The sequence below is a fragment of the Narcine bancroftii genome, chromosome 2 (genome assembly GCF_036971445.1).
Source record: "Narcine bancroftii isolate sNarBan1 chromosome 2, sNarBan1.hap1, whole genome shotgun sequence".
NCBI lineage: Eukaryota > Metazoa > Chordata > Chondrichthyes > Torpediniformes > Narcinidae > Narcine > Narcine bancroftii.
Window position 1 is genome coordinate 241,271,419 of NC_091470.1, and position 26,562 is coordinate 241,297,980.

General features: G+C 40.4%; 1 protein-coding gene across 6 annotated transcripts in view; it reads right to left on the bottom strand.

Moving 5' to 3' along the window:
* enpp2 (ectonucleotide pyrophosphatase/phosphodiesterase 2) overlaps positions 1–26,562 on the bottom strand; it is a 73,157-nt gene that overhangs the window by 21,349 nt on the left and 25,246 nt on the right. For all 6 annotated transcript variants that reach the window (XR_011352077.1, XR_011352078.1, XM_069920581.1 and 3 more), the window contains 10 exons: positions 24,763–24,835; positions 22,310–22,418; positions 18,181–18,306; positions 16,823–16,854; positions 12,323–12,450; positions 6,996–7,083; positions 6,739–6,826; positions 3,499–3,668; positions 2,576–2,624; positions 107–246 (listed from right to left, as the gene is read on the bottom strand). Coding sequence is in view for 4 of the 6 variants with exons in the window: in XM_069920581.1 (XP_069776682.1) it covers positions 107–246; positions 2,576–2,624; positions 3,499–3,668; positions 6,739–6,826; positions 6,996–7,083; positions 12,323–12,450; positions 16,823–16,854; positions 18,181–18,306; positions 22,310–22,418; positions 24,763–24,835 (1,003 nt within the window). In the remaining 2 variants the exon portion in view is untranslated. The remainder of the gene's footprint in view (positions 1–106; positions 247–2,575; positions 2,625–3,498; positions 3,669–6,738; positions 6,827–6,995; positions 7,084–12,322; positions 12,451–16,822; positions 16,855–18,180; positions 18,307–22,309; positions 22,419–24,762; positions 24,836–26,562) is intronic.

Here is a 26,562-nt window from a genome sequence, read left to right on the forward strand (position 1 = left end):
AACAAGGAATCCTTCTACTTTAGACCTGCAATGTCAACATGAAGGAAAAGCAAAACAGCTACAACTTGCTGCACTCACCAAATTTTCTCAACTGCTGAGTACAAACCTGTTTGGGGACTGTGTATGAAGTCCATAGTGGCATTGAGAAAGTTTCACTATAACCACTTATATAACCATGATGATGTAATATATAGTACTTGGTACGATAAAGAACAGCAGGACGACCATAGAGTAGATGCTTGTTTTCTGAAGGGAGAAAACAGGTTTATTTTTTAATCAAATTATATACCAATACATTCTGAAATACAAGTCATTCATTCGGAATTTGATAAACAAAGTTAAGAGCAGCAATCCTTGCTTTTGGTGGGGCTCTGGGAATGCTTGGAGATGAAAGCAGCAGCATGTACTGAAATCATTTTTGTTGCACACCTCTATTACCTCATCTAACAAGGTTACCGAATTCTCAGCCAGCCTGCATGACCATTCATAGCAGAAAGATTCTACGATTTCTCAGATCAAAATGAAGTCTACAGCAACAAAAACTACAGCTAACATGCATTTGTCCCCTTATCATCAAGATAAAAAAAAATGTTCAACACCTATCATAAACATGATTTTGCACACAAAAGGAGAAAAGTTTAATAAAAAAGCATGGAGTGTTGGGATAAAGACAAAGAAGAATGCACAAGGTCTGAGAAATGGTGAACTCAAAGTCCAACTTGAATCAGTGGCTGAGGGTATATCAGAATTGGAAGCATCATGGATGAATATTATGGCCTTTATTACTTAATAATTTTTCTCTAATTTCTGCTTTGTTCTTTATACCCTGTCATACACAATTTAAAATGCAGTTTTATATTGGGCTTTTTGTCTGGTTATATTTGGTTGCCATTTTAACTCTGACAAACAAATCAAAAACACAAGAGAGAATTTACAGTGAAGCTATGGAGAATGCATTAAAGATTTGCAGTGTTTGTAGAAGAGCAAATGCAAGTGCTATTTTAGTGGCATTTTCAGGAGGCTAAAGAAGAGGATAAAATTTCTCTGCAAGATTGGGAATGTCAAAACGTATACATACGTGTATAACACACAGGTGCGTATATATAAATAATTTAGCTCAGAACTATTTTTTTGTTTCTACATACACGTTTATATATGTGTATTTAGAAATAAAAAAATTGCTCTATGTGCTAAATTAATTATCTTTTATCCCTAGACCATAGGAAACCGAGGGGTGAGCTTACAGAGGAATACAGCATCATGAGGGACTTGGATAAGGTGAATTGACACAGTTTTTACCCTAGGGTAGGAGAGTCTAAAACTAGTGGCTGCAGGTTTAAGGTGGGTGAGAAATAAATAAAGGGACAATTTTTTCCACAGAGGGGATGGTAGGTATATGGAACAGGCTGTCAGAGGAACACTATTACTACATTTAAAAGATATTTGGATAGATGCAGGAATAGGAAAGTTTTAAAGCAATACTGGACTTGCTTAGATGAGCAATTTGGTTGGATGTGATTAATTGATTCTTTACCTTTTCCATCGGAAGACCACAGTCAATAAGAATTGGAAACAACGTCTCTTCCTCAATGATCAACACAGGCACAGCCAAAGGATGCATGCTTAGTCCACTGCTCTACTCACTATATACCCATGACTGTGTGGCCAGGCACAATTCCAATGCTATCTACAAGTTTCCTGATGACACTACAGTTTTCGGCAGAATCACAAACAGCAATGAGGAAGCGTATAGGAGGGAGATAGATCAGCGCATTGAATGATGCAATGATAACAACCTTGTGCTCAATGTCAGCAAAACCAAGGAGATGATTGTAGACTTCAGGAGAAAGTCAGGGGAACATGAACCAGTCCTCATTGAGAGCTCAGTAGTGGAGAGAATCAAGAGCTTCAAATTTCTGGGTGTCAACATCTCCAAGGATCTGTCCAGGAGCCATCACGTGGATTCAATCACAAAGGCGGCTCGGGAGCGGCTATACTTTGTTAGGTGTCTGAGGAGATTCAGTATGTCAACAGAGACTCTTGTAAACTTCTACAGGTGTACTGTGGAGAGTATTCTGACTGAATGGATCACAGCTTGGTACAGAAGCACCAACTCTCAGGACAAGAATAAACTCCAGAGGGTTGCTAACATCATAGGCACCAGACTTCACTCCATCGAGGACATCTACATGAGGAGGTACCTTAAAAGCAGCCCCTATCCTCAAAGACCCTCACCACCCAGGCCATGCCCTCTTCAATTTGCTACCACCGGGACAAAGGTACAGGAGCCTAAAGGCAAGCACTCAACAGCACAAGGACAGCTCCTTTCCCACTGCCATCAGATTCCTGAATAATCAATAGTTTTCTGAACCCAAAGCACTGTTTTACTTCTCGTGCACTATTATTTATTTATTTTTGTTTCCTTAGAGATGTAGCAAGATGGCATAAAATGAATGTACAACTGTGATTACTTGTTCATGACAATAAATTCTGATAGCTTCATATATAGGCCTTTGTCAGTGTGATCACAAAACAGAATGGAGGTTAAATATGCTTACAATTCCTAATTACTCACCTTCTGTTCCCCTATGCAGCAAGCGTTTATTCAGGTCATCTCCTTTATTCTAAAATAATCAAGATAAATTTAAAAAGACAATGAAACCATTGATTTTAATATAATCAGCAAATCTATTTATAAGAGAGACTTTCAATTTTGAGGTGGAATAAACATGAAGCTGGAATTACAACAATCAAAGATGTACAGTGCAGCCTCGAGTTTGGTTCAAGATGTGCAGGTCCAGGGGATAGACCATGATGGTCAACATGAAGCCCAGAAACATGGGAGTGATGCCTCGTGCCTGCATCTGATGGGAACATAATGGAGGCTGGTAAATTGGTGTGTGGTTTTGGATGGTACATGAATGCCAAAAGAGATCAGAAGATGTACTTCACAAGCACAAAATAAATGTTTGGTGAGTGGACATGAATATAGCTGGGAGCAGGGTTTCTGGTGTCATTATGGTATTTAGAGGGATGAAGCAGCCTGTAACTCTGTAGTTCCAGAGGGAAGTACTCCATTTCAAAAGGAAAATAGTAAAACACTTTTTAGCCCAATCTCCTAGGGTTTTGGTTGTTCACAGATCTGCCACTGAACATCACAGCTCCAATTCCAAATTTAACTTGTGCCCCTGTCAAGGGATTTCAGCATTAACAATGTTGATGTATGCACAGAAAACCAACCAAAATGCCAGGACCTGCTTCATTGTGTTGAGGAGGCAGAGAGTTACATCATTCCATTACTACACCCATTCTGCCAGGCAAATGAAAGTTACAGTCAGGGCTTCCTTTTCTATGCAAAGTAAAATAAAGGTTTGAATAAAGAAATTAATGGAGAGTTGCCTGTTAGCCCAGTCAAAAGCAAGTTGTGAAGGGAATTTTTTTTTTTTAATATTGAGGTAATTAACAAATGAACATTCAAAAATGCAATTAGCTTCTGACCCTTTCATCACATGTGCACCCCAAATCATCCTGAACTGCTGAAACAGCAACAACATGAGCCGGTTTAGCCACTTCGTCCGGCATAGATGGTCTGTATGGGGGGTTGCGCAAAAGATGGTTCATACTGCCGTGGGTTCCATTGTTAGGAGCTGGTTTCAGTCCGAGAAGATCTGCAAGTTTAAAGATATTGAATACTGTAATTTGTCGTAAATTTGCAGGACAGCAACAGGTGCAAAATTATTAACCATTGCACCAATTCATCCAAACATCCTGTGAATCGTTAGCCTGCTTGCCAAATCTAAACAAGTTTTCAGATCTCAAAACCACATGAGGTAACCTTTATAGTTAAGCTGAACATATTATGAGAAAGATATTGAACCGCTTTAGGATGACATTCCATTTATAAAGTGCAGCAAATCAAAAATCTGCTGAAGTCCAACCAATTGAAACGAAAAACATAAGCAAAGAAAGAATGAAGGTCTGTTTAGTGATCTCCAATTCAAATACAATAGACATTAAAATGCAAAACTACAAGGAAAAATATGAATAAAGTTCATGAATCCTTAAAAAAATGCATTGAATGCATTTATAATTATTATATATTCTGGCATAAATAGTATATATTACCATTATATCATTTATAAAGGGAACCAGGACAGGGAACCAAATATCCTGAGGTGCAAGATATTCAGACAAGGCAGGAAAAAGAAAGAGGCTGGATAGCAGTACCAATTAAGATACTATAATGCTGAGGGAAGAAAATGTCCTTGATAGATCAGGTTTCGATGCCACATTTGGTTCAAACGAGAAAGCAAGAAAGTCATCACGATACTGGACTCATTCTATAAGCCACAAAATAGAAATACAGTCCTTTGGCCCAACTTGTCTATATCAACTAAGTGGGCATTCTGGGCTTGTCCCATTTACCTGCATTTGGTTCATATTCTTCTAAGCCTTTCCTATTCATCTATTTATCCAAATGCCTTTGTATGTCACAATTGTACCTGGTTCTTGTATTCTCTGGCAGCTCATTCTAGTTGCCAACTAACCCTTGAAGGGAAAGTTTTCCCTTTAAACCGATGTCATCCAGTTTGAAAATTATTACCTTGTGAAATAGACTGTGAGCGTGCACTTTTTTACATCATGATTTTAAAAACTTTAATAACATCATCCCGCAACTTCCTGCACTCTGAAGAATAAAGACCCAGCCTATCCAATCTCTCCCTTAGTTCATTCCCTCCAGTCTCAGCAACATCTTGGTGAATCTCTTCTGCACACATTCCAGTATATTGATATCCTTCCTTCAGTGAGTGAGCAGAACTGCACACAGAACTCCAGGTGAGGTCCCACCAATGCCTTGTACAGTTGTATCAGGAGGTTTTAACCATTATCCACAATAGCCCACTCAATGAAGGTGGGTGTGCCAAATGAGTTCTTCACCATCCTGCCCACCTGAGATTCCACTTTCATAAAAGTATGTGCCTGTATCCCTGTTCTGATAGAAAAGCTGCAGGGAAATGAGAGAAATATGCAAGGGCTGGGGCTTCCAATATAGATGTTCACAATAGTGATTGGAACAATGACAAAAGATTGCAGATGCTGTAAACTGAAGCAAAACACAATACCTGGAGGAACTCAGCAGGTCGAGCAGCATCAGTGGGAGAAAAAGAATTGCCAGCATTTCATGCCGTTGATTGTGTATTGACTGGAAGAATGTTAGACGAAGAGCAAAGATGGGGAAAGTTTTCTGAAATGTGATCAAGAGAACTTCCTTGATCAACTGTTTTCCAATCAGCATTGCTGGGTCTGGTTTTGGGGAATGAGGTGAACCAAGTGGAACAGTATCTTTGGGAGAATATTGGTGAGAAGTGATTATTAGATCATAATGAAGGGATGAAAGGGGATGGACAACAACACAATGAGAGGAATGGGAAGTTGAAAATAGAGCAACTTCCCTTATGTCTAAAAGGTTACCTATGGTGCTCTCTCTAAAGCTTCCAGTCTTGCTTAGTATTTCCAGAATGTTCCATTTTTATTTCATATTTCCATTATCTACAGCATTTTCTTTTTCAATGTTACACCCATGGAATGAGATTTATAGAACCTTGATGTTTGCACATTATTTTGCAGGTTAATAATCATCAACACCATTAAGTTATATAAATAACTGTATAACGTTAGCATGCTTCCTTGTTTGTCTGCTCATGAAGTAAAATTGACAGATGGGATCAGCAGTCCAGAACAGAGCTGCTGATGGCATACTTAGGTCATATATTGCAAGTGCCCACATTGCAGCCAAATAATGGAGTTCAAGGCCTATTCCTGAAGGGATCGATAATGTAAACTTTAAAAAAAATCTGCACGCAGAGAGATTAAAAAAAATAATTTGGCACTTGATTTGCTAACTATTAATGTTAATGATCAGAGAAGATTTTAAAAAGGGAACAGTATTTATTGCAGAGTCTGAATTATCAGATATCATTTACATCACACAAATGGGCCATTTGGCAGAACCAGTAAATGCTTGTGTTTCTGCTCTTGACAGTGCTTCTATTGTATAGAACATATCCTTCTATTCATTTCTCTCTCCTTGCCTGTCTACCTTCTCTTTGTATCTGTGTTACTTACTTCAAACAATTTATGAGATAAGGAGTTCCCGATTCTAATTATCCTCTGAGTGAAGACCTTTCTCCCCCCAATCTCCTTATTGAAATTATCAGGAAACCTTTTATCTTTTATTTGTGACTTTCCACAACCACCATCTTATCAAAGGCTGCCATATTCCTAAAAATGAATTTAAAAAACCAATTTGTTCGTCATCATAAATGTTCAGTCCTGGCTCCTTCAGCAATTCATTCATCTCTGATAAGTTAAATTGCAAGTTTTAGCTCAATAAAGTGTCATAAGCAATGATTCAGTAGCCCAAAGGATTGAGCACAGGACATACTCTCAGCTCAGAATCTTTCCCACAAACCACAGCATCCAAGGGATAATGAAAGCATTTACCATTGTTATTTAGTTCCCTTTGCATAAAGTGAAATCCTATCACCTTTGCAATCACCTTCTTGAGATTACTCGATTTCTCTGTGAAACCTTTAGCCCTGAAATGTTTAATATTCTCCTTGAAAATACTAATGTGTTTCATGGGAGAATACACTGGATTTGGCAGATTACAAAGCACATTTTTCCAAAAGTCCATGCATTTTTATATACATACATGTCTACAAAATAAAAACTTACCGCACATGACATTATACAGTTCAATATTTTCAAAAGATGGCACTTTTGTTTTAAACTTGAAACTTGGTCCATGCCCAATAAAAACTGTCTAGAGAAGAAAACAACAAAACCAATCAACTCATCAAATGATCCTACTCAGGCAATCCATAGTAAAACATAGTAAAATTGTTTACTGGTTTTACTAGCCAAGTAGAAAGATTCCTGCAATCTTTTTAGTGAAGAACACTCAGATAATTGATGTTATCATATCATCCTACCTGCATACTGTTGATTTTATTGTCATAACCATGGTCTCCTTGGAAGTTACATTTTCCGGAGGGCTTTCTTGTTCCCTCTATTGGTCTTCTAAATGTAGAAGGGAAAATTAATTTGTATTTTCATAAATAATACATCACAACATTCTTCTTTGGCTTGGCTTCGCTGACGAAGATTTATGGAGGGGGTAAAAAGTCCACGTCAGCTACAGGCTCGTTTGTGGCTGACAAGTCCGATGCGGGACAGGCAGACACGATTGCAGCGGTTGCAAGGGAAAATTGGTTGGTTGGGGTTGGGTGTTGGGTTTTTCCTCCTTTGCCTTTTGTCAGTGAGGTGGGCTCTGCGGTCTTCTTCAAAGGAGGTTGCTGCCCGCCAAACTGTGAGGCGCCAAGATGCACGGTTTGAGGCGTTATCAGCCCACTGGCGGTGGTCAATGTGGCAGGCACCAAGAGATTTCTTTAGGCAGTCCTTGTACCTTTTCTTTGGTGCACCTCTGTCACGGTGGCCAGTGGAGAGCTCGCCATATAACACGATCTTGGGAAGGCGATGGTCCTCCATTCTGGAGACGTGACCCACCCAGCGCAGCTGGATCTTCAGCAGCGTGGACTCGATGCTGTCGACCTCTGCCATCTCGAGTACTTCGACGTTAGGGATGAAAGCGCTCCAATGGATGTTGAGGATGGAGCGGAGACAACGCTGGTGGAAGCGTTCTAGGAGCCGTAGGTGGTGCCGGTAGAGGACCCATGATTCGGAGCTGAACAGGAGTGTGGGTATGACAACGGCTCTGTATACACTTATCTTTGTGAGGTTTTTCAGTTGGTTGTTTTTCCAGACTCTTTTGTGTAGTCTTCCAAAGGCGCTATTTGCCTTGGCAAATATCACAACATACAAACATGATATACAGCACACAGGACTGCAAAGAAAATCTGTTCTAGCCCATTAAGTTTTGTTGAGTGGTCTATTATACCATTGTAAATATTTGGAGGATAAGATAACTTTTCTCTATTATTTTACTTTTCAATCACATGCCATTTTGCAGAACTAGCTTTATCCTTGTTGATCTCCATGCAATAACTCACTCATTTTTGTATTTCAACAATATTCATGTGTGAATTTGGAAGCATTTTATTTAAAACAATTAAGCATTACAAATAGGGTTACAAGTTCAAGGAAATTAACTTGAAAATATTTAACTATTAACTGTTCACATATAACCGAGTGTTAAATTATAAAATAGCTAGGGGTGATGTGCTGTCAGAGCTCACCAGAGCGCTGCTCCGGCGTCTCTGTGAAAAAAATGCAAAAATCTCTCTCTCTCTGCCCCCCACCCGCCCCACCTCCCTTTCCCCAATATCCTCTCAATCTCAGTCGACCCATTTGGGGCTTAAAGAGTGAGTGCCATTCACCTCCACTGTGGAAAGTCTATATGTTTCTGGCAGTAACACCAATACCAGTGTTTAAGGTGTCCAGCTAGCGCATCAATTCAGGTTTGCTAAAGAGTCATTGATTAACTGACAGTACTGATATCTACACGTTTCCGTCTGATCACATATGCAGCCTCAGCAGTGGAACGGAAGTCAGCATCTCCAATATTCTAAATCGACTTGGAGCCCTAGAAGTGCACCTGCTGTCTCATAAAGGATCACCATTTCACTCAGGTCAGAAGCATATACCCAAATCATACTCCCCGGTGCAATATGGGTTCTAGATTCTGGTGTTTGAACTGACGCCTGAAGGTTTCAGGGACAGTGCATTTTGAGACAGAGAGGGGGTAAATGGTTTGATAATTAGGTGTATTCAAGGTGGAGTTGAGTATTTTTTTTGTAATACCAGGGGAGTGACAACTGGGAGGAACATTCTAAGAGGAAGAGTTGAATCCATTGTTGTTTATCTATGATCATCATGTTGAGTGCCAGAGCATGCTTGAGTGGCCAGCGGACTTTTCCCTTTGCCCACTATGTTCTTCACCACCAGACAACTGACATTTTTGGAATAGGATAGGGTGCAGTGGGTTTCAACTGCTCAGTTCTCTTTTAACTTTAATTGCAAAGATTGCTTTGGGAATTAATGAAGAGATTGGAATGGCTTGCACCAAGGGTTTGCAGCAAATCCTGTGCACAGAGTGCAGGTGATTGGCAAGGCAGTCATTTAGTCTGTTTTTTGCTTCTCTGGTCTCATGCACCAAATACAGCAGATTAGATTGGACGAGGGGCCAGTACATCTCTGAATCATATGAAAGGTCTGTTTGTGTCCCTGACTGGAAGCATGAGGATCTATGCAAAGACCAGTATTGTACAATTGGTGTTGCAGTGGGAAGTGCCTAAGAGGATGGTTAAGTGTGTAAGAAAGGAAAACCAAAGCAAGGATTCATGAGGAGACAAAGCAGGGAGACAAAGCAGTAAGTAAAATAAAGGAGAGACCGGTCTTTCTAGGGTAAAATTCATGTTGTCGTGTATTCAATGAGCTGAGCTGAACCGAGGGCATGGATGGTTTTGAGTGTTTGTTGAGGGATCAAAGGGAAAAGTGAAGCTAGATTCGGTCCAAAGTTCTATTTTCACTTACGTATAGCTGTGGTGGGTTCAATAATGTGAGTTAGACATTTAATCCCATTCACCACCTCCTGCCTGAATCTGCGCTGTGTCATTGTGTAGACTGATATGCTGGCACAAAAGCTGATGCGAATGAGTAAGATTGCCACCTCATTTGCCATGGAAGAGGAGTTCCTGAGGTCCATGTCCGAAAAATTAACTGTGACACAAGTGCAGATGTAATACAGGGGATTTTACGGAAGCAGGTGTTGGGGTAGGGGATGGGGAGAAGGGGTGATGGCTGGTGGGCAAAAATACCACTAATAACATTAGTGAAACTATCCCCTTATTTCTGTGGAGCTCTGGAATTCTATAACAGTGAAAACTCGTTAGAACCTGATTCGTTAATCCGTGGGTGCTTATAACGCGAGTGTCTGGATCTCAAACTGCTCAGGGCCAGGCTGATGACAATCACCCCGCAACCCAACTCCCCTCTGCCCCGACGTCTCGCAGCAGCCTCCCCTGCTCTGACGTCCCGCGACTCGGCTGTAACGTGGTATGAAATATTGGACCCCAACTACCGCGTTCTAACGAGGTTTTACTGTATTTAGTGCTTGGGATTATAAGCCCTACATTACACCCAATTTGTGTACCTGGTCATTTTGAGTACTGAGCAGGTACACAAATTGGGTGCAATTGTAACGGCCTGCGCACAGAGACTCGGACCGGCCCACAAAAATGGCCGACAAACACAGGAACCACATGGACCTGGGGGGAGGTGGACAACGGTCGTCATCCCAGGTGATCTCCCTCCTGGCAGGAAGGCAGCAAACTGTGACGGGAACTCGGGCGAATTCCAGGTGGGCATCCCGATGATGCGGGGCCCTGATGTCAGCACCTGGGGCCCATATAAATGTGATGGCCAGAGCAATAAACCAATCTCGACTTGAACACTTTGGTGTGCATGTTGTTCTTCTCCATGCCCACTTAGCACAAATGCTACATTAGTGACCCTGACAGGTTCAACCAGCAGTTGGTCCTGAAGATGACGGACTAGATGGAGCCAGCGACCATCCACATGGTCTCCCTCAGGCTCACAATGTTTTGGGTCTCACAACCACACGTAGTTTAAGCAGACCAAGGCTCAGTTCCAGCTTCGTCGACCCCTGCTACTTCTACATCGTGAGCACCCTTAATCATTTCAGGGGAGTTTCTGGCCTCTGACAAACACCCAGAAGACCGTGGCCATCCTTGAGAATGTGGCAAAAATTGGGGTCCCTGGTCCAACAACAACCGCCACCACACGGCCAGCCCAAACATAACATCCCCAGTCAATATGTATTTGTGTGAAGCACCACACACCGGCTGCCCCTACAACGACCCCATCAGGGGCCCTACAGGGTCATCTGGGACTACGACTCCACTTTCGTCCTCGACAGTAAGGAGGAGACCTTTACCGCCAACCACCTGAAGCCAGCATATCTGGACTGTAACCCTCCTCCCCTGCAACACAGGAGCAGACCGCCCAAGTGAACGGACAATGGCGGCCCAATTGCCAGTTCTGGGGTGGGTGGGGTTCATGTAGTCGCCTACACACGGAGATGTAGTTCAGCCCACAAAATGGCCGGTGAACGCTATAACCGCGTGGACCTTGGGGTGACACCAGCCATCGTCCCAGGTGACCTCCCACATGGTGAGAAGACAGCGAACTGTGGCAGGAACACCGGCCAATCCCAGGTCGGCACTCCGATAGCATGGTGCCCTGACATCACTGACTGGGGCCCCTATAAAGGCGACAGCCAATGGAATAAACCAGTCTAGACTTCAAGGCTTTGGTGTGCACGTCATTTTTCTCCACACTCACATTGCACGAATGCTACATGACATAGAGAGAGAGAGAATATAGGAAATGACAGTCATTTTGTCAGCCCCAGCACCTCAAAAATTAGCACTGCACTCCTGAAAATAGCTAGGAATTGGTCCACAGGGAGGTGCAAACACATTTTATTATGGAATGAAGCAGAACTCAACATCACAGGACAGGCATAACAAGGTGCAAATCATAAATACTGCTACTAACATCTGATATCAGAAGTGGAAATATTGGTAGCACACAAAACAAACTTACTAGATCCCTTTTGTACTTTAAAAAACATCTTTCCATGTACATTTGAATATCATCATTAAAAATATATATTTAGGGGAAAAAAGTGGACATTGATGCAAGTTTAAAAATGCCTCAAAGGTGTAGCAAGATGCACAATATTACTATCTGTGAGTAAATGACTCCAGTTTGACATGAGCAAAGGGATACTGCGAAGTAGGTAATTCATCATCTTGGGTGATAGGGCATAAGATTTTTAAAAGTATAAGCATGTCCAGTTAATGTGGGACAATAAACATGACCTTGGTCAGATCTCTCACCTAAAATTTAACAAAAAATTCGCATAATAACAAATCATAACACAGTCAGGCTCATGTTGTTCACACATTTTGTGAACAGACTCAGTTTTTCAAAGAACAAGAAATTTGAGTTAGTGTCAGCAAAGATAAAGCTACTGACGTGGACAAGGTGGCTGGAAATATACAACAGCCCTAATGTCACAGTAACATTATTAATCTGAGACACTGTCACAATTCACAAAAGAACAGGAAGAAAGAGATAGGATATGTTGCATATCTATGCCATTCTTTAATGGACAGTAATTTATGATAAATAAACACTGCAGCAATAAATTACAGTACCAAAAGTTATTTCAGACAAGTAAGCCATAGTTTGTCAATAACCCGAGTCTACATACCTTGCAACCAGCCATTTCCTCTCAACCATTAAATGGATATCTTCAATTCTTCTGTTGTTAGCATAATGCAAGCGCTTTGGGAGGTTCATCTTCAAGTATGGCTTAAAGTGTTGATCAGGCCTTCTACACTGAAAGAAAATGAAATGGAACAAATTTTATTATACTATCAACATTTAATAAAAAGCAAATAATGGGTTTAGTTTCAAGCCACAACTGCTTTTAGAGTGGACACCGTGGAGGGAGTGTCTACTAAATTGGTGTGGGTGGACGTCAGAAATAGAACAATCATTGTACTGAGAGTTGTCTACAGGCCTCAAATAGGACTGAGGAAACAAAAATAACTAGATAGATTTTGGAATGGATCAGAAATACGGGAGACTTGAACTTACCAAATATTGACTGGCACTTCCTTCCTGCAAGAGGGATAAGTGGAGCAGAATTTGACAGGTGTGTCCAAGAAGAATTACTGACACAGTATGTGGACCAGCTAACTCAAGAAGAGGCCATACTGGATCTAGTACTGAGTAATGAACCTGGTCAGGCGACAGATCTCTCTGTGGGGGAGCATTTCAGTGACAGTGACCATAACTCCCTGAGCTTTAGCATAGCCATGGATAAGGATAAAAGCGGACAAAATGGAATAAGTGCTTAATTGGGGAAGGACTAATTAAGATGAGGAGGCAGGGACTGGGGAGAGTAAATTGGGAACAAATGTTCCCGGGAGAAAGCACAGAAGTAACGCGGAAGATATTTAGGGATCATTTGCATGGGGCCCTAAATAGGTTTGTCCAACTGAAACAGGGAAAAGATAGGAGGAAAATGGAGCCGTGGCTGACCATACAGGTGAGGCAGCTAGTTAAGAGGAAGAAGGAAGCAGGCATTAGATTTAGGAAGCAAAAAAAAAAGGGAAAGGCTCACAAGAATTATATAGTAGCCAGGAAGGAACTTGTTAAAAGACTTGTGAGAGCTAGAAGGGAGCAAAAGAAACCGTTGGCGTTGGATTAAGGAAAACCCCAAGGCATTTTATGCATACGAGCAGAAGCACATGATGAGAGTGAAGGTAGGGCCACTTAGGGATGAAGGAGGCAACATGCCTGGGAACAGAGGTGGTGGGGCAGGTCCTAAATGAATCCTTTGCTTCAGTATTCACCAGAGCAAAGGACCTTGGTCAAGGTGAGGTCAGAATTGATTAAGAGAGAAGTGCTGGACTTTCTTAAAAACATTCAGATTAATAAGTCCCCGGGACAACAGGAGATGTACCCCAGGTTGCTATGGGAAGGGTGGGAAGAGATTGCTGGGATATTGGCAATGATCTTTGCATCATCCTTGGCCTCATGGGAGGTGCTAGAGGATTAGAGAATGGCAAATGTTGTTTAAAAAAGGTAATAAGGAGAATCCTGGGAATGATAGAACAGTGAGACTTATATCAGTAGTGAGCAACCTATTGGAGCATCTTAGGATAGGATTTATGAAAATTTAGAGAACTATAGTCTTCTCAGGAATACTTAGAATGGGTTGGAAACTAGAAGGTCTTGTCTCATGAGCCTAATTGAATTTTTTTTGAAGTGTTAACAAAAGAAATTGATGAAGGTAGGGTGGTAAATGTGGGGTATAGGGATTTTAGTGAGGCATTTGACAAGGTTCCCCATGGGAGACTCGTTCAGAAAGTCATGAGGCACGTGAACCTTGGCTGTATGGATTCAGAATTGGCTTGCCTACAGAAGCAGAGAGTGATAGAGGATGGAAAGTATTCTGCCTGGAGATTAGTGACTAGTGGAATTCTGCAGTGATCGGTTCTGGGACACCTGCCATTTGTGATTTTTATAAATGACCTGGATGAAGAAGTGAAAGGGATGGGTCAGAAAGTTTGCAGATAATACTACGGTTGGAGGTGTTGTGGATAGTGTTGAAGGTTGTTGTAAGTTACAACAGGATATACAGTAAAATCCTGGTATCCAGAATTCAAGCAACTGGCAAAAAAAGAGGAAAATGCATTTTAAAAGTTAAAATAAATAAGAATAAAATAATAGGTTAAGAAATACACATTTAAAATTGTAAAAATAACTGTTCTCTGAAGTAACATATTAGCAAATATTCAGCCAGCGGAGTGCCTTGGTCATGTTTCACTCATAACAACTGTATGAATCAAGTTGTGTGAAACAGAAATGGCCTCACCCAGGATGAAGAGCTGGCTAATGTTCTTTGCCATTGGGATGCCTCTCAAAGTGTCTCCTTATCCCTGCTTAGTCAGAGTCACCTTGGTCAAAGGCTACACCTGCAAACTTGAGGGAGGGGTGTTTAATTATGTATAATGTTATTGTTCATCTTTTGGGCAGCTCAATGGAGGGGGAGGAACCTGCAGATGCAGCAGTGGTTAAATGTTGACTGAAAATAATTTAAAATGCTTTAAGGTTTAAATATTCATGTAAATTGAGTTTGCTCATTTCAAGTACATTTTAGTATTTTTGACTTTTAACTGTTTATTCTTAATGCAGGTGTATTAGTTAGGCATTGTAAGAGCAAGTCTCAAGCAACCAGAAAATACACTTATCCAGCATCTACCAATCCCCATAGGTGCCAGATACGTGCCAGTTGCATGGAAAAGTGGCAGATGGAGTTAAATCCAGATAAGTGAGGTGATGCATTTTGGAAGTCAAACTTGAAGACAGAATACATGGTTTATGATAGGATACTTAACAGTGTGGAAGAACAGAAGGACCTTGGGGTCCAAATCCATGCATCTTTCAAGGTTGCCACGCAAGTTGAAAGGATTGTTAAGAAACTCATGATATGCTGGGCTTCATTAATCGGGGGATTGAGTTCAGGAGTCGTGAGGTAATGTTGCAGATTTATGAATCTTTGGTGAGATCACAGATTATTGTGTTCAGTTCTAGGCATGTCATTACAGGATGGATGTAGAAGCTATGGAGAGGGTGCAGAAGAGATTTACCAGAACACTTCCTAGATTGGAAAATACATCTTAAGAGGCAAGGCTAGTAGAGCTAGGGCTTTTCTCTATGGAGTAAAGGAGGATGAGAGGTGACTTAATAAATGTCTACAAGATTATGAAAAGGATAGATAAGGTAGACAGCCAGAGCCTTTTTCCAAAGGCGGGAATAGCAAACACCAGAGGATATCTGTTCGAAGTAAAGGGAGGAAAGTTTAGGGGAAATGTCAGGTTTTTTTTTAATATATAAATTCACAGAGCTGTGGGTGCCTGGAATGAATTACCAGGACTCATGGTGAAGGCTTGGACAATGTGGGGAGGGGGGGGAGGGGGAGGGAAAATTTAAGAGACTCTTGGGAAGACACATGGATGAAAGAAAAAGATGGTTATGAGGAAGGGAGGGTTCCTGGACTGTCATCATTGATCATGAACAAGTTGTGTCACAATATGCCCTGTGATACAGTAGGTTGGCTGCTATGCCATGAGTGATGTACCTCTTGGAATCCCAAGGCCTTTTTACCATTTTCTATGGATGAGGTCAGGGGCTGTAGGTTAATTGGATCTAACTGGACAGCATGGACTCATGGGTCTGTTACCATGCTGTATATCTGAATTCAAATAGGTCAGTCCCAACAACTCTCCAAAAGCTCATCACCATGCAGGACCAAGTAGCCAAGTTGTTTGACACTTTATCCAGTACCTTCAATTTTCCCCACTCAGCCACACTGCCCAAGCCTTCTCCCCATAACTTTTGATGTTCTGGCTAATCAAGAATTTATCAATCTCTGCCTTAAATGCACCCAATGACCTGGCCTCCACTATGGGAAATAGCCTTTCTACATCTACTCTGTCTACACCTTTCAACATTTGAAAGGTTTCAATAAGCTTCTCTTCCCCCACCCCGCACCCCCCCCAAACAGTACAGACTAAGAGTCGCCAAACACTCCTCATATGATTCCTGGAATCATACTTGTGAACCTCAGATGCATCACATTTCTACACAGAAAATGACAATGAATGTTGATCTTTCCTACGATTATGATGTCCCTTAAGTAAATGAAGAAAAATCCCATACAATTTTCAAACATATTCACAAGGAATGTTCTCTATACATGGCTTTTTCTGGCCCATAACAGGATTTTATTGGATGAATTTTGAATATTTCAGCTTCTAAACAAAGACACAAAAAATAGAAACTGGTTGGTCAATGTTATTATAATTACTAATGAAAACTATTGTTAATCATTGGAAAATTGATTCGTTTGTAATTTCGAATATGTTATGAATAATTATTCTACATTCTTGAGTAAGCAGGAAAGAGAAGGACACGGTAGCCCACTGGACAGAAACCTTTGGTGATTAGATCAGTGTCGAGAAAGATATTTCCACTTCCGTACTTGCCAGGTTTTAGTTTCCTGCTTAACCACTTCGAAGAATAGAAATACATGGGCCACTGAACACAGAAGTGAGAAACCCTGACCACCTTCAGAAGAGTGGATTCAGTAACCTTCATCTATCTTTAGAATTGTTCAATTTTATTACTATATACTCACAGTAAGGTTGGCTACCAATGCTTTGGGGTCATCTGTGAAGAAAGGCAATTTCAATTTTTAAAAATGATGGACAATAAAATCAAAGTGTAGCAAAATATTTACAATAAATAATATTTTGAAAATTTTAAGTTATATTTTGAGCCGATCAGAAACCAAGATTTGGTTCAAACAACATCATCAATCGAACATTACTGTATTTAAACAATGAGAGTAGCCTTAGAGAGAACAAGCATTGGATAACAGATCAAGCATACAGTAACTACCTGCCAAAGGGAAATGAGCCTACCTGATTATCCAGCAGGATTGTGGCCCAAATCTTGTAGAGAAAAGTAATAATTAATATGATTATGGCCCTCATAGAAGAAAGTGGAAGTACACTGAAGTTCCTTCTCTGAAAATGGGCACCTAACCAGGAACTGGCACGTTTGCACAGAGGTACTTGAGATCCATTTTAATTGCTACAGACACCTCACGTCAGTGTACAAGGCTGGCAGGGTTAGGTAGGCTCAGACAAAATTCCTTGCCATAAAAACCCAAAAGATGCTTCATCACATGTTCAAAAATAGTCCTATACACATTCCTGACAGAAGCAAGGCACTGCTCTTAAAATGGAGCCTTTCCAATAGCAAACATGATTTGCTCAAAGGAAAAACCAGGTGCTTAGCCTTGTCAATTATGTTGGAGAAACTCTTTAATTTGTGTAATACATCTTGCAGAATAGAACGAGCACATTTCATATGTGGAAAGCTAAAACAGAAAAAATACTAGCCAAATACAGCCATAGAAAATGTACCTGTCAATTCATTTAATCCAGACAGGTTGTGTAGCTTACTACTGATGGAAGGTCATCACTCAAAACATTCTAAATCTACAAACACCAGCTGACCTACTGAATATTTCCCGCATTCTGATTTCCTGCACTTGCAATATTTTGATTTAGTACAGCATTGACACAGAAAAAAAAATCCCAAGTTCTGTCATCAATGGCAAGCTTTGTTTTTAAACATTCAAAACACCTTCCCTTTTGGTACATAGTGTTTCAGCTCTATCCCTTGATCCTTTTAGTACATTTTTTTTAAAAAGTGGGGTTCAGCACTGACGAACTTAGCATTTCATCTTTTAGATTTATTTGCAAATATTGCATTTTAATTTCATCCACCACAGTGGCATTATTTCCACAAATGGCAGCCTTGCACAATTCCAGCTGATAGATCATAGGCATAGCTAAAGTCAGCTACCATCCAAAATTTTAATCAGCGACTGAAAAACTGGTATGAAGATTTACAACTGTTGACCTAATTTTGGAAATCAAAGATAAATGTTAATTTGGTAACAAGACCTGAATAAAATCAACTTACATCTGGGATTGTTACTATATCTTGATCGAATACGTCCAAGAGATCCAGGAAACAAAATGATGTCATCAATATTGGACAGGTAGTTGCTCAAGTATTCAGTTTTATCGCAGGTGGCATCTTCCATTCCTTTAAGATAAATCAGAAGATTACTCCCCTTACATAATTTAATTTTTTTTTAAAATATAGACAAATAGCACAGTAACAGGCCTTTTCAGCTCACGAGCTCATGCCATCCAGTGGCAACCAAATGACCTACAACCCAGGTGCGTTTTATTTTGAAAGGTGGGAGGAAACCAGAGGACCTGGAGGAAACCCACGCAGACACTGGGAGAAGGTACAAACTCCTTCCAGACAGCGTTGGATTTGAAAGGCCACTGATGCTGTAACAGCATTGTGCTAACTGCTATACTCCAGTCAATTGTTGCTACTTCATACTTTATATTATAGATAGATTTCATGAGTATTACCAAATCTGCAGAGGTTTTAGGATATGGTTTAAGCTGTTGGTTAATACATTGAAGAGGCGATGATTAGAAGCATATTTTGGAGCAAATCACACATCATTGTGAGGTATGGGAGTAGGATTCTACTTTAGTTCCATCAGTCTGGATCATTCAATTGAATAGTGATGAGGTTTGCCAAGTAGCTATCTAAAATTAGAGCCAGGTTGTCCAGTAAAAGTTCTGCAAAATGTCCAAATACATTTTCTAACAAAACTGGCAAGAAACATTTGATATGAGATTTGAGGAAGAGCAATAGCCAGCTGGAGATTCATTGTGATTCAACCAGAGAACAAAATGAATGAAGACAATTTTCCTTTTACTTGTCAACATTTGGACTATTGTCCTACACATTCTCCATTTTTAGTGTTACAAGCTATACATCTTCAGAATGACCTGAAAGCTGTTTACTCTCTTGACAATTTCATGTTCTATATTTTTGTTTTAGTCCACTTACCAGCACTTTTTGCAAACACTAATGAAAACAATATTTTGATAATTATAGCACAGTTTTATTTCCTTCACTTCTGGCCACTTGGCATTGCTTCAGAACATGCCAGGGCTTGGAAGAACTGTGTCAATACTTGCAGGTCTTTTTCTCAGTTGCAAGGAAGTGCTCACCGTCACAAATGCAAAAAGTGTTTTGGAAGAGGAATGCAATTCCACAATGTGATAAGCAGAAGACATTGTCTTCCCATGTTCTTTGATTTGATTTGATATTTGATCTACATATTCTTCCTCAGCTCTCCTTTTCAAACAGCAAAAGTAAAGCTTGTTCATACCACTACCAATAAGTGAGAGATGATGCATTTTAGTAAGTGAAACTAGGGCAGAATAAATGGTAGGGCCTCAGAGAGTGTTGCAGAATAGATATGTAGGGGTACAGGTACATAGTTCCCAGAAAATGGTGACACAGATAGACAGGGTGCTGAAGAAGGCTTTGACACACTTGCCTTCATCGGTGAGGCATTGAGTGCAGCAATTGGGGCATCATGTTACAACTGTACAAGACATTGTTGAGATCATATTTAGATTGTTGGATGCAGTTCTGGCCACCCAGCTAGAAGAAAAATGTTAAGCTGGAAATGGTTCATTAAAGATTCATGAGGGTGTTACAGGACTGGAGGACTTGTCAGTTATAAAGAGGGGCTGGATAGCCTGGGACCCTTTTCCCTGGACCATAGAAGGCTGAGGGGTGACCTTAAAGGATATAGTAATTTGGAAGAAGTGCAAAGGAGGTTCACCAGGTTGATTCCAGAGATGAAAGAGTGAACCTATGAAGACAAATAGAATTGTCTGAGACAATGCTTGCTAGAATTCAGAAGAAGAGGGATAGAAACATATAAACAGGATAATAAGATCAAAATGGGAAAGTTGTTTCCACTGCTAGGTGAAACTAGGACCAGGAGCAAATCAGGGAGTAGATTTAGGATGGAGATGAGGAGGAACTGCTTTTCCCCGCAGAGAGTAATGTTTCTGTAAAATTCCTTGCCAAAAGAAGCAGTAGAGGCTGCCTCATTGAATATATTTAAGACACAGTTAGTTAGATGTTTGCATAGTTTGAGAATTAAGGGTTATGGGGAAAAGGCAGGCAGATAAAGCCAAATCCACAGCCAGATCAACCACAATCTTACTGAATGGTGGAGCAGGCACGATGGGCAAGATGGTCTACCCCTGTTCCTATTTCTTATATTCTTATTTTGAGGGGCAAAAATAAGATTTGCTCCCCCCCCCCCCCCCACAAGTAGAGGAGTCCAGAATTAGAGGGCATAGCTTTAATGTGAGTCAGAAAGATTTGAAAAGACCAGAAGGGTTAACTTATTCACACACAGAGGATGGTGGGTATAATAATCAGCTTCCACTAGAAGTTGTAAAGGCAGATACAACTATACCATTGAAAATACATTTAGACAGTACTCTACTTGGATGGGAATGGTTTGGAGCAATATGGGCCTAATGCAAGCAAATGGGATTAAGTCAGTTAGAAAACCTGGTTGGCATGGACCAGTTGGGCCAAAGGGCCTGTTTCTGTGCTGTCAATCACTATGACTCTATCCAGAACTTCAAGCCCTCCCATGTGATAACCTACTGGCAGGCAGCTGAATTAAAATATTCAGCAAGCTAAATGATTCACTGGCTGTTCAAAAAGTCTTAAAATATCATTTTTGTGAGGTCTTCAAATCGGACTGCTTTTCAAGTTGTAGTGAAGTTGCAATCTTGGAATTTTAGAAAGTTAGTTGTATTAGCCCTGGTTTTAAATAGTCCCTTTCTTGTCAATGAAAGACAGCTCAAAGTATTTTTACAACCAGAAGTATTTTATGAAAGCAAGGTCACCGCAACAATGCACAAATTCCAACAAATGAAACCACCACAAATAAAAATGTAATAATGACCAGATCAATTCTGAAGTGTTTTCAAGTGAAGGAGGAACACAGTCCAAGGGATAATTCTCCTGTTCTTTTCTAAAATAGTGCCCCAGAATAGTTTTAGACAACTGAAAGCACAAAACTTCAACTTATCATCTCCTTGCAAGAATGACATTAAAAAGGCAGCTCACTCCAACTACTGCACAGGAGCAACAGCCCACACGTGTGCAATGGCATAACTATGAAAAATAGTGCCTATGGCAAGCACTGAAATTGCAACCCCCCCCCCCGTTAAAAATTACTTCAACCCTTCACCCCGCAACCAACTCTTGCTGCTGCCAAGCCATCCACTTTGCCTTCCCTACCTGTCCTCGACACTGTAGAACCCTAAAATAGTCATATCCAATGTTGTGTTGGATATATTGAGATACTGGAAAATAATCTACACCTTAAATAACATGACAGTCATTTCAATTAAAAAAGCCCTCTGCCTATTTCAAAGGCCTGCATTCGCTGAATAAAAGCAGTGAGTGGCATTCCCCAGAGCCGAGCGACCAAAGTTAAAGGTGTTGAGTGGCTGTAACCATCCCCACGGCACCCTCTCTGACCTTTGGTGGAAAGGTGACTCTCGGCGCATAGTGGGAGAGAAGCAGGAAGATGCCAAAGTCCATGCTCAAAATCGTCCTTTAGTGCACACTCTCCTGAGCCCTGGCTCCAACAGGGGATAGGGGAGGGTTCAGAGTCAGGCGTTGGGAGCTCTGGTCATCAGAGCTCTGGACGCCAGACTGCAAACCCTCCCTTCAGCAGTTATAGTAAAAGTACTAAAACCAATTATTCTCCGCTAGTCTTAAAAGTATTGTTTGAAATAAATTAGACAAAGGGTTTTGGGGCAGTTAGGCTTGAGGCAGATTTTTTTTTGGGGGGGGGGGGGCCAGTGAATAATTTCCAGGCTCTGCTGGCAGTGGTGCCTCCCCCCCCCTTCAAGTCGCACCAAGGACACATGCCCTGGCTGCCATACACTAGATATGCCTACGTGTGTGTGTTCAAGTCTCTGTCACAAAACAGAAACCCATAATCTCATGACTCAGGGTTGACTGGACTCTCTACTGTCACACACCTGACGCAGTTGACAAAATTTGATGAGCTGTAAAAGGGAACAAATCAAACAGCAGCACACCTATTTGTTTTTGGGGGCTGGTGGGGGCAGGAAAGAATTACAGTTTCAGCCATCTATACTTCATGCTCCTCATTGTAACATCTTACCATGGTCACCAAGAAATATGATGTTGACACAACGGTGGAGGTTCATTTGTTTGAGCCCATCCATCAGCTGGCCAACAATTCTATCAATTTGTCGAAGATTTTCAGTCACCTGAACGTTAAAAACAGAAAATACGGTGAATGGAACTTATTAGCATCTCTAATTACTTCATAAGCCTGCATCAGCCACTTCAATATTTAATATAACTATTTTAACATTTATCATCAATGTATTAAATCTCATCCTTTACAAACTAAGATAGCAATTATTTTAGATAAAAATACAAGGCTGAAGAAAACAACAAACAAAATTACTTTCAAATCATCAATTATGGGGACTTGATTTTCAAATGCATTACCTCACAACTCAAAAATCAGGAAATATACAGTCCTCCTACCCCACTGCCTCCATCATGGGTAGCCCCTCCCCACCCCATCTCTGCTGAAGGCAAAACTCTTGTCATTCAGTATCACCAAATTGGTTATTCATTATTAATAGACAGGAACAGCAAGATTACTTTGTTTCTTTAACAGGTTATCTGGATGATGGTTAATTTCAAAATAAATGAGCTGTTGCATCACTTTTGCGATATGAACATAGGAAATAGGAGCAGGAGAAGATTATTTGACCAATGGAGCCTTCTCCGCCAATCAACAAGATCATGACTGATCCGGCCATGGACTCAGCACCACCCATCTGCTTTCCCCCCCCATAACCTTCAATATTCCTACTTTGCCAAATGTATCTACATTTTAAATATATACAATAAAGTAGCCTCCACTACTTCGCTGGGCAGAGATGGCTTTGCAACATGAAATGTTGAGAATGGGGAAAATTATTGTTTCAGGGTAGCTTCATCTTCAAGTCAGATCGACCGAAGTCTCTCTTTGTCTCCACTCTGTCACAAACATCCCTTTTGTTCTCTCAACTCCTCCCCCTTTGCAACTTGCCTCAGTCCTAACAAAAGTCATCAGTCTGAAACTGCTTTTCTCTATAGATGCCGTCCGATTTGTGGAATAGATCCAGCAGTTTGACTTTATTTCAGATTTCCAGTAAATGCATTAATTTTCTTTTCGGTGTCTCTGCTAATATTCAGACCTCACCACAGCAGCAAGTGGTCCTAAATATTTCAACTTCAGTTGAACAACCAAATGTTAAAGTTTCTAGCTTAAACAAATTCGACTTGAGAAAAGCAAGAGAAGGAATCAAAATAAAACTGATCTTTGTCAGGTGGAAAACACAGCTGCAATGTTAACTGGCAGACCACTCATTTTCTTTTCCATTACATTATTTTCTTTGAATAATCTCAATAACAATTTCTGGCTAAGATCAATTTCTCCCCCTTGTACATAAACAGTATCTTTCATGATTCAGGACTTCTCAAAGAACTTTGCAGCCAATAAATTAAGTCATTATTATTGGGAAATCCAGCTGTCATTTTGTTTAGATCAATGCCATAGGATCAATGCAGCAGGATAAAAGACCACTTATTGGTTTTAATGGTATTGGTTGAAGAACAAAGATATCAAGGGGAATGGGGTAGAGTTTTTCTGCTAATTTACTATGGCATCTATTTTATTACTTCAACATGCCCTTGGTTAGGGCACATCTGATAATGCAGCACTCCCACAGTAATGCCTCTCTTCACAACTATGGAAGATATTTCTTTTATTCAAAGACAAAATCCTCTCCAGATCTTTCTTTCTGTATCTTTTCTTCCTTAACTACCTTAAATTTTTAGTTATTTGCCTCATGTAGTTTCTTGGGCTTGGCTATGAACAATTTGCCAGCATTATAACAATGTCTTCACTGCCAATATGTGGGTTTATGAAGTTACTTTTAACATCCTACGAACAGAATTTGAATATTAGCTTTCATCTCCTCTTAAGAAATGAAGGAAAACTAATTGGGACAGGAGTTTATTTAGAGGTTCGGCTAAAATTTGCTCCAAGTTCAACAACCGACTGGGACGGGCACCCCCGGGTCGTGGCTGGACGGCTGTTTCAAGAGAGAGACCAGCATTCAAAAGCTGAAAATGTCTTGTTAAGTGGAACATTAAACGGCTTCATAGTTCATAATTCCTGAATTATGTTGAAATGATGCACCACTAGATTTAAATGAGCAGTAATATTGCAACGTTCTAGTGTTTTTTTTAAAGATATTTTCACACATTCAGTACCATAAGTGTGTTATATAATTTTCAAGTTGTTATTTGCATTCTCCAATCCTCAGAACTTTCTCCACCTCCCCCCACCCCCCCCCCCCCACCCAAGTCTGGCGCACGGAAATGCACCAGGGAACAAGAACAAAAAGCCTTTTTTCCAAAATAAAAACCAAAAGCAACAACATCTGGTTAACATTAACTTCTAACAGCAGCAGCAGTGACAGGTGTTTCACAGATGGAAAGTTTAGACTTCATTTATACCCCATCTTAATCCTAACATGCGTTACTAACCTCTGTGCTGAATGGTCCGTACCTGTGACCATAAGCATCTGGCTGCTCCGAGTAGAAGGCATAAACATAGGGCCTGAAATTGAAGCAATTGTTGAAAATGAGTCAGGCTATTTGTTGAATTAGGAAAATCTGGTTCCACTTTCTTTCCTGGAAGTTTTTGTTCAGTGTTTAGACAGGCAAAGTTGTCAGTTGAACATTGCAATTTTTCCATTCACCTCAATTAACCAATTATTGATCCTTCATCCTGTTTTCCATTAGATCATTAACTCACTTCAAAGAAAGAAAGCACATAAACACACACACTTCTTTAAACTGTGATAAATTTATTTGGCTCCTCAGTCTTTCGTTCCTAAAAAAACACATGTGACTTATCTTGGTTACATAAACAACACTAATAATGTTTAAACCACACGTCCAGAAAATATACTTTTCATCCCCAAACTATTTCCTTTAAACTGCAACAGTAATCACTAGCTGTAATCTGTATATATGAAATGCTGTAATAACTCTGTGCACCAATTCCATTAGTTTTTTTATTTAAATTAAGTAATTGACAAATGCAATGATCAATTGGTGCAGTGGCTTAAAATAAACCTCTGTGTTCCAAGAAGGATCTCTCATCACTGAATAAACATGGACTGCACTGCCAAGGAACTGTACCCTCCATAATGTTTGGGATAAAGATACTTTTTTATCTAATCCAATCTAAATCCAATTGAGCATGCCTTCCATATGCTGAAGAGAAAACATAAGGGGACAAGCCCTGAAACAAGCAGAAGTGAAAGATGACTGCAGTAGAGGCCTGGCAGAGCATCACCAGAGAAGATACTCAGCACCTGGTGATGTCAATGAATCACAGACTTCAAAGCAGTCATCACATGCAAGGGATATGCAACAAAGTACTAAACATGACTACTTTAATGGTACCTTGAAATGAGGGGACTATGTATAAAAAGTGCTTTAATTTCTATATGATGAAACCAAAATTATAGACAAGCAACCTTGAGTAAAATCTGGCATGTGCACTTTAATCACAAGGGAATTGTTTGCTTCTAATTTAAAACTGTGAAGCACAGGGGAAAATAGGGAAAACATGTTTTTGATCTAAATATTATGGAGGGCACTGTAGTTCTTGATGCATCTCCCTCTCCACTGCATGCAATGGCGAGTACCAACTATCAACGCTGAGCAGTAGTCCAAAACACTCACATATTAACCATTTAAATCTACAGAGCAGTTTTCCTGAAGAAAGCATATTTTGCTGAGGATCATTGTTCTTTAATCCATGTGCTAGTCATCACTAAATTGTCCAAAAGTCACCAACCAACTGGATTAGAATTTTATTCAGTGTGTTATCAGTGGAGTGAAGCCACACATGAGGAAGGAGAGGAAATTCATCTATTGTCTGGGCTCTCTCAGATGCACCAACAACTGGAGTACAGAGAGTCATTTGGTTTGCTCTCTTAGGGTCTGTCTGATGACCTTCAACCTGCAGGTCCCTGTATAGCTCTTCCTCTAACCTACCTATCTCAACCAGATTATGCAGCCTGCAACTAACCATGAAGTCTTTACAGCCCACTGGCACATACATAATGAGTGCAGAGCAATCTCATCTTGAGGAGACCAGAAGTCTTCCACAACACCCTTTTCACCATGACATAAACAGTACCAATTGAAAGGCCTTATTCCCATGATTCATCACTTGTTTGAGAAGATGTCCTGCAGAGCAAACCCCTCCAGACGAAAGAGGTTGCCACAGAAACATGGCATTGAATTTCATTAAATTATCTCATGATGTCA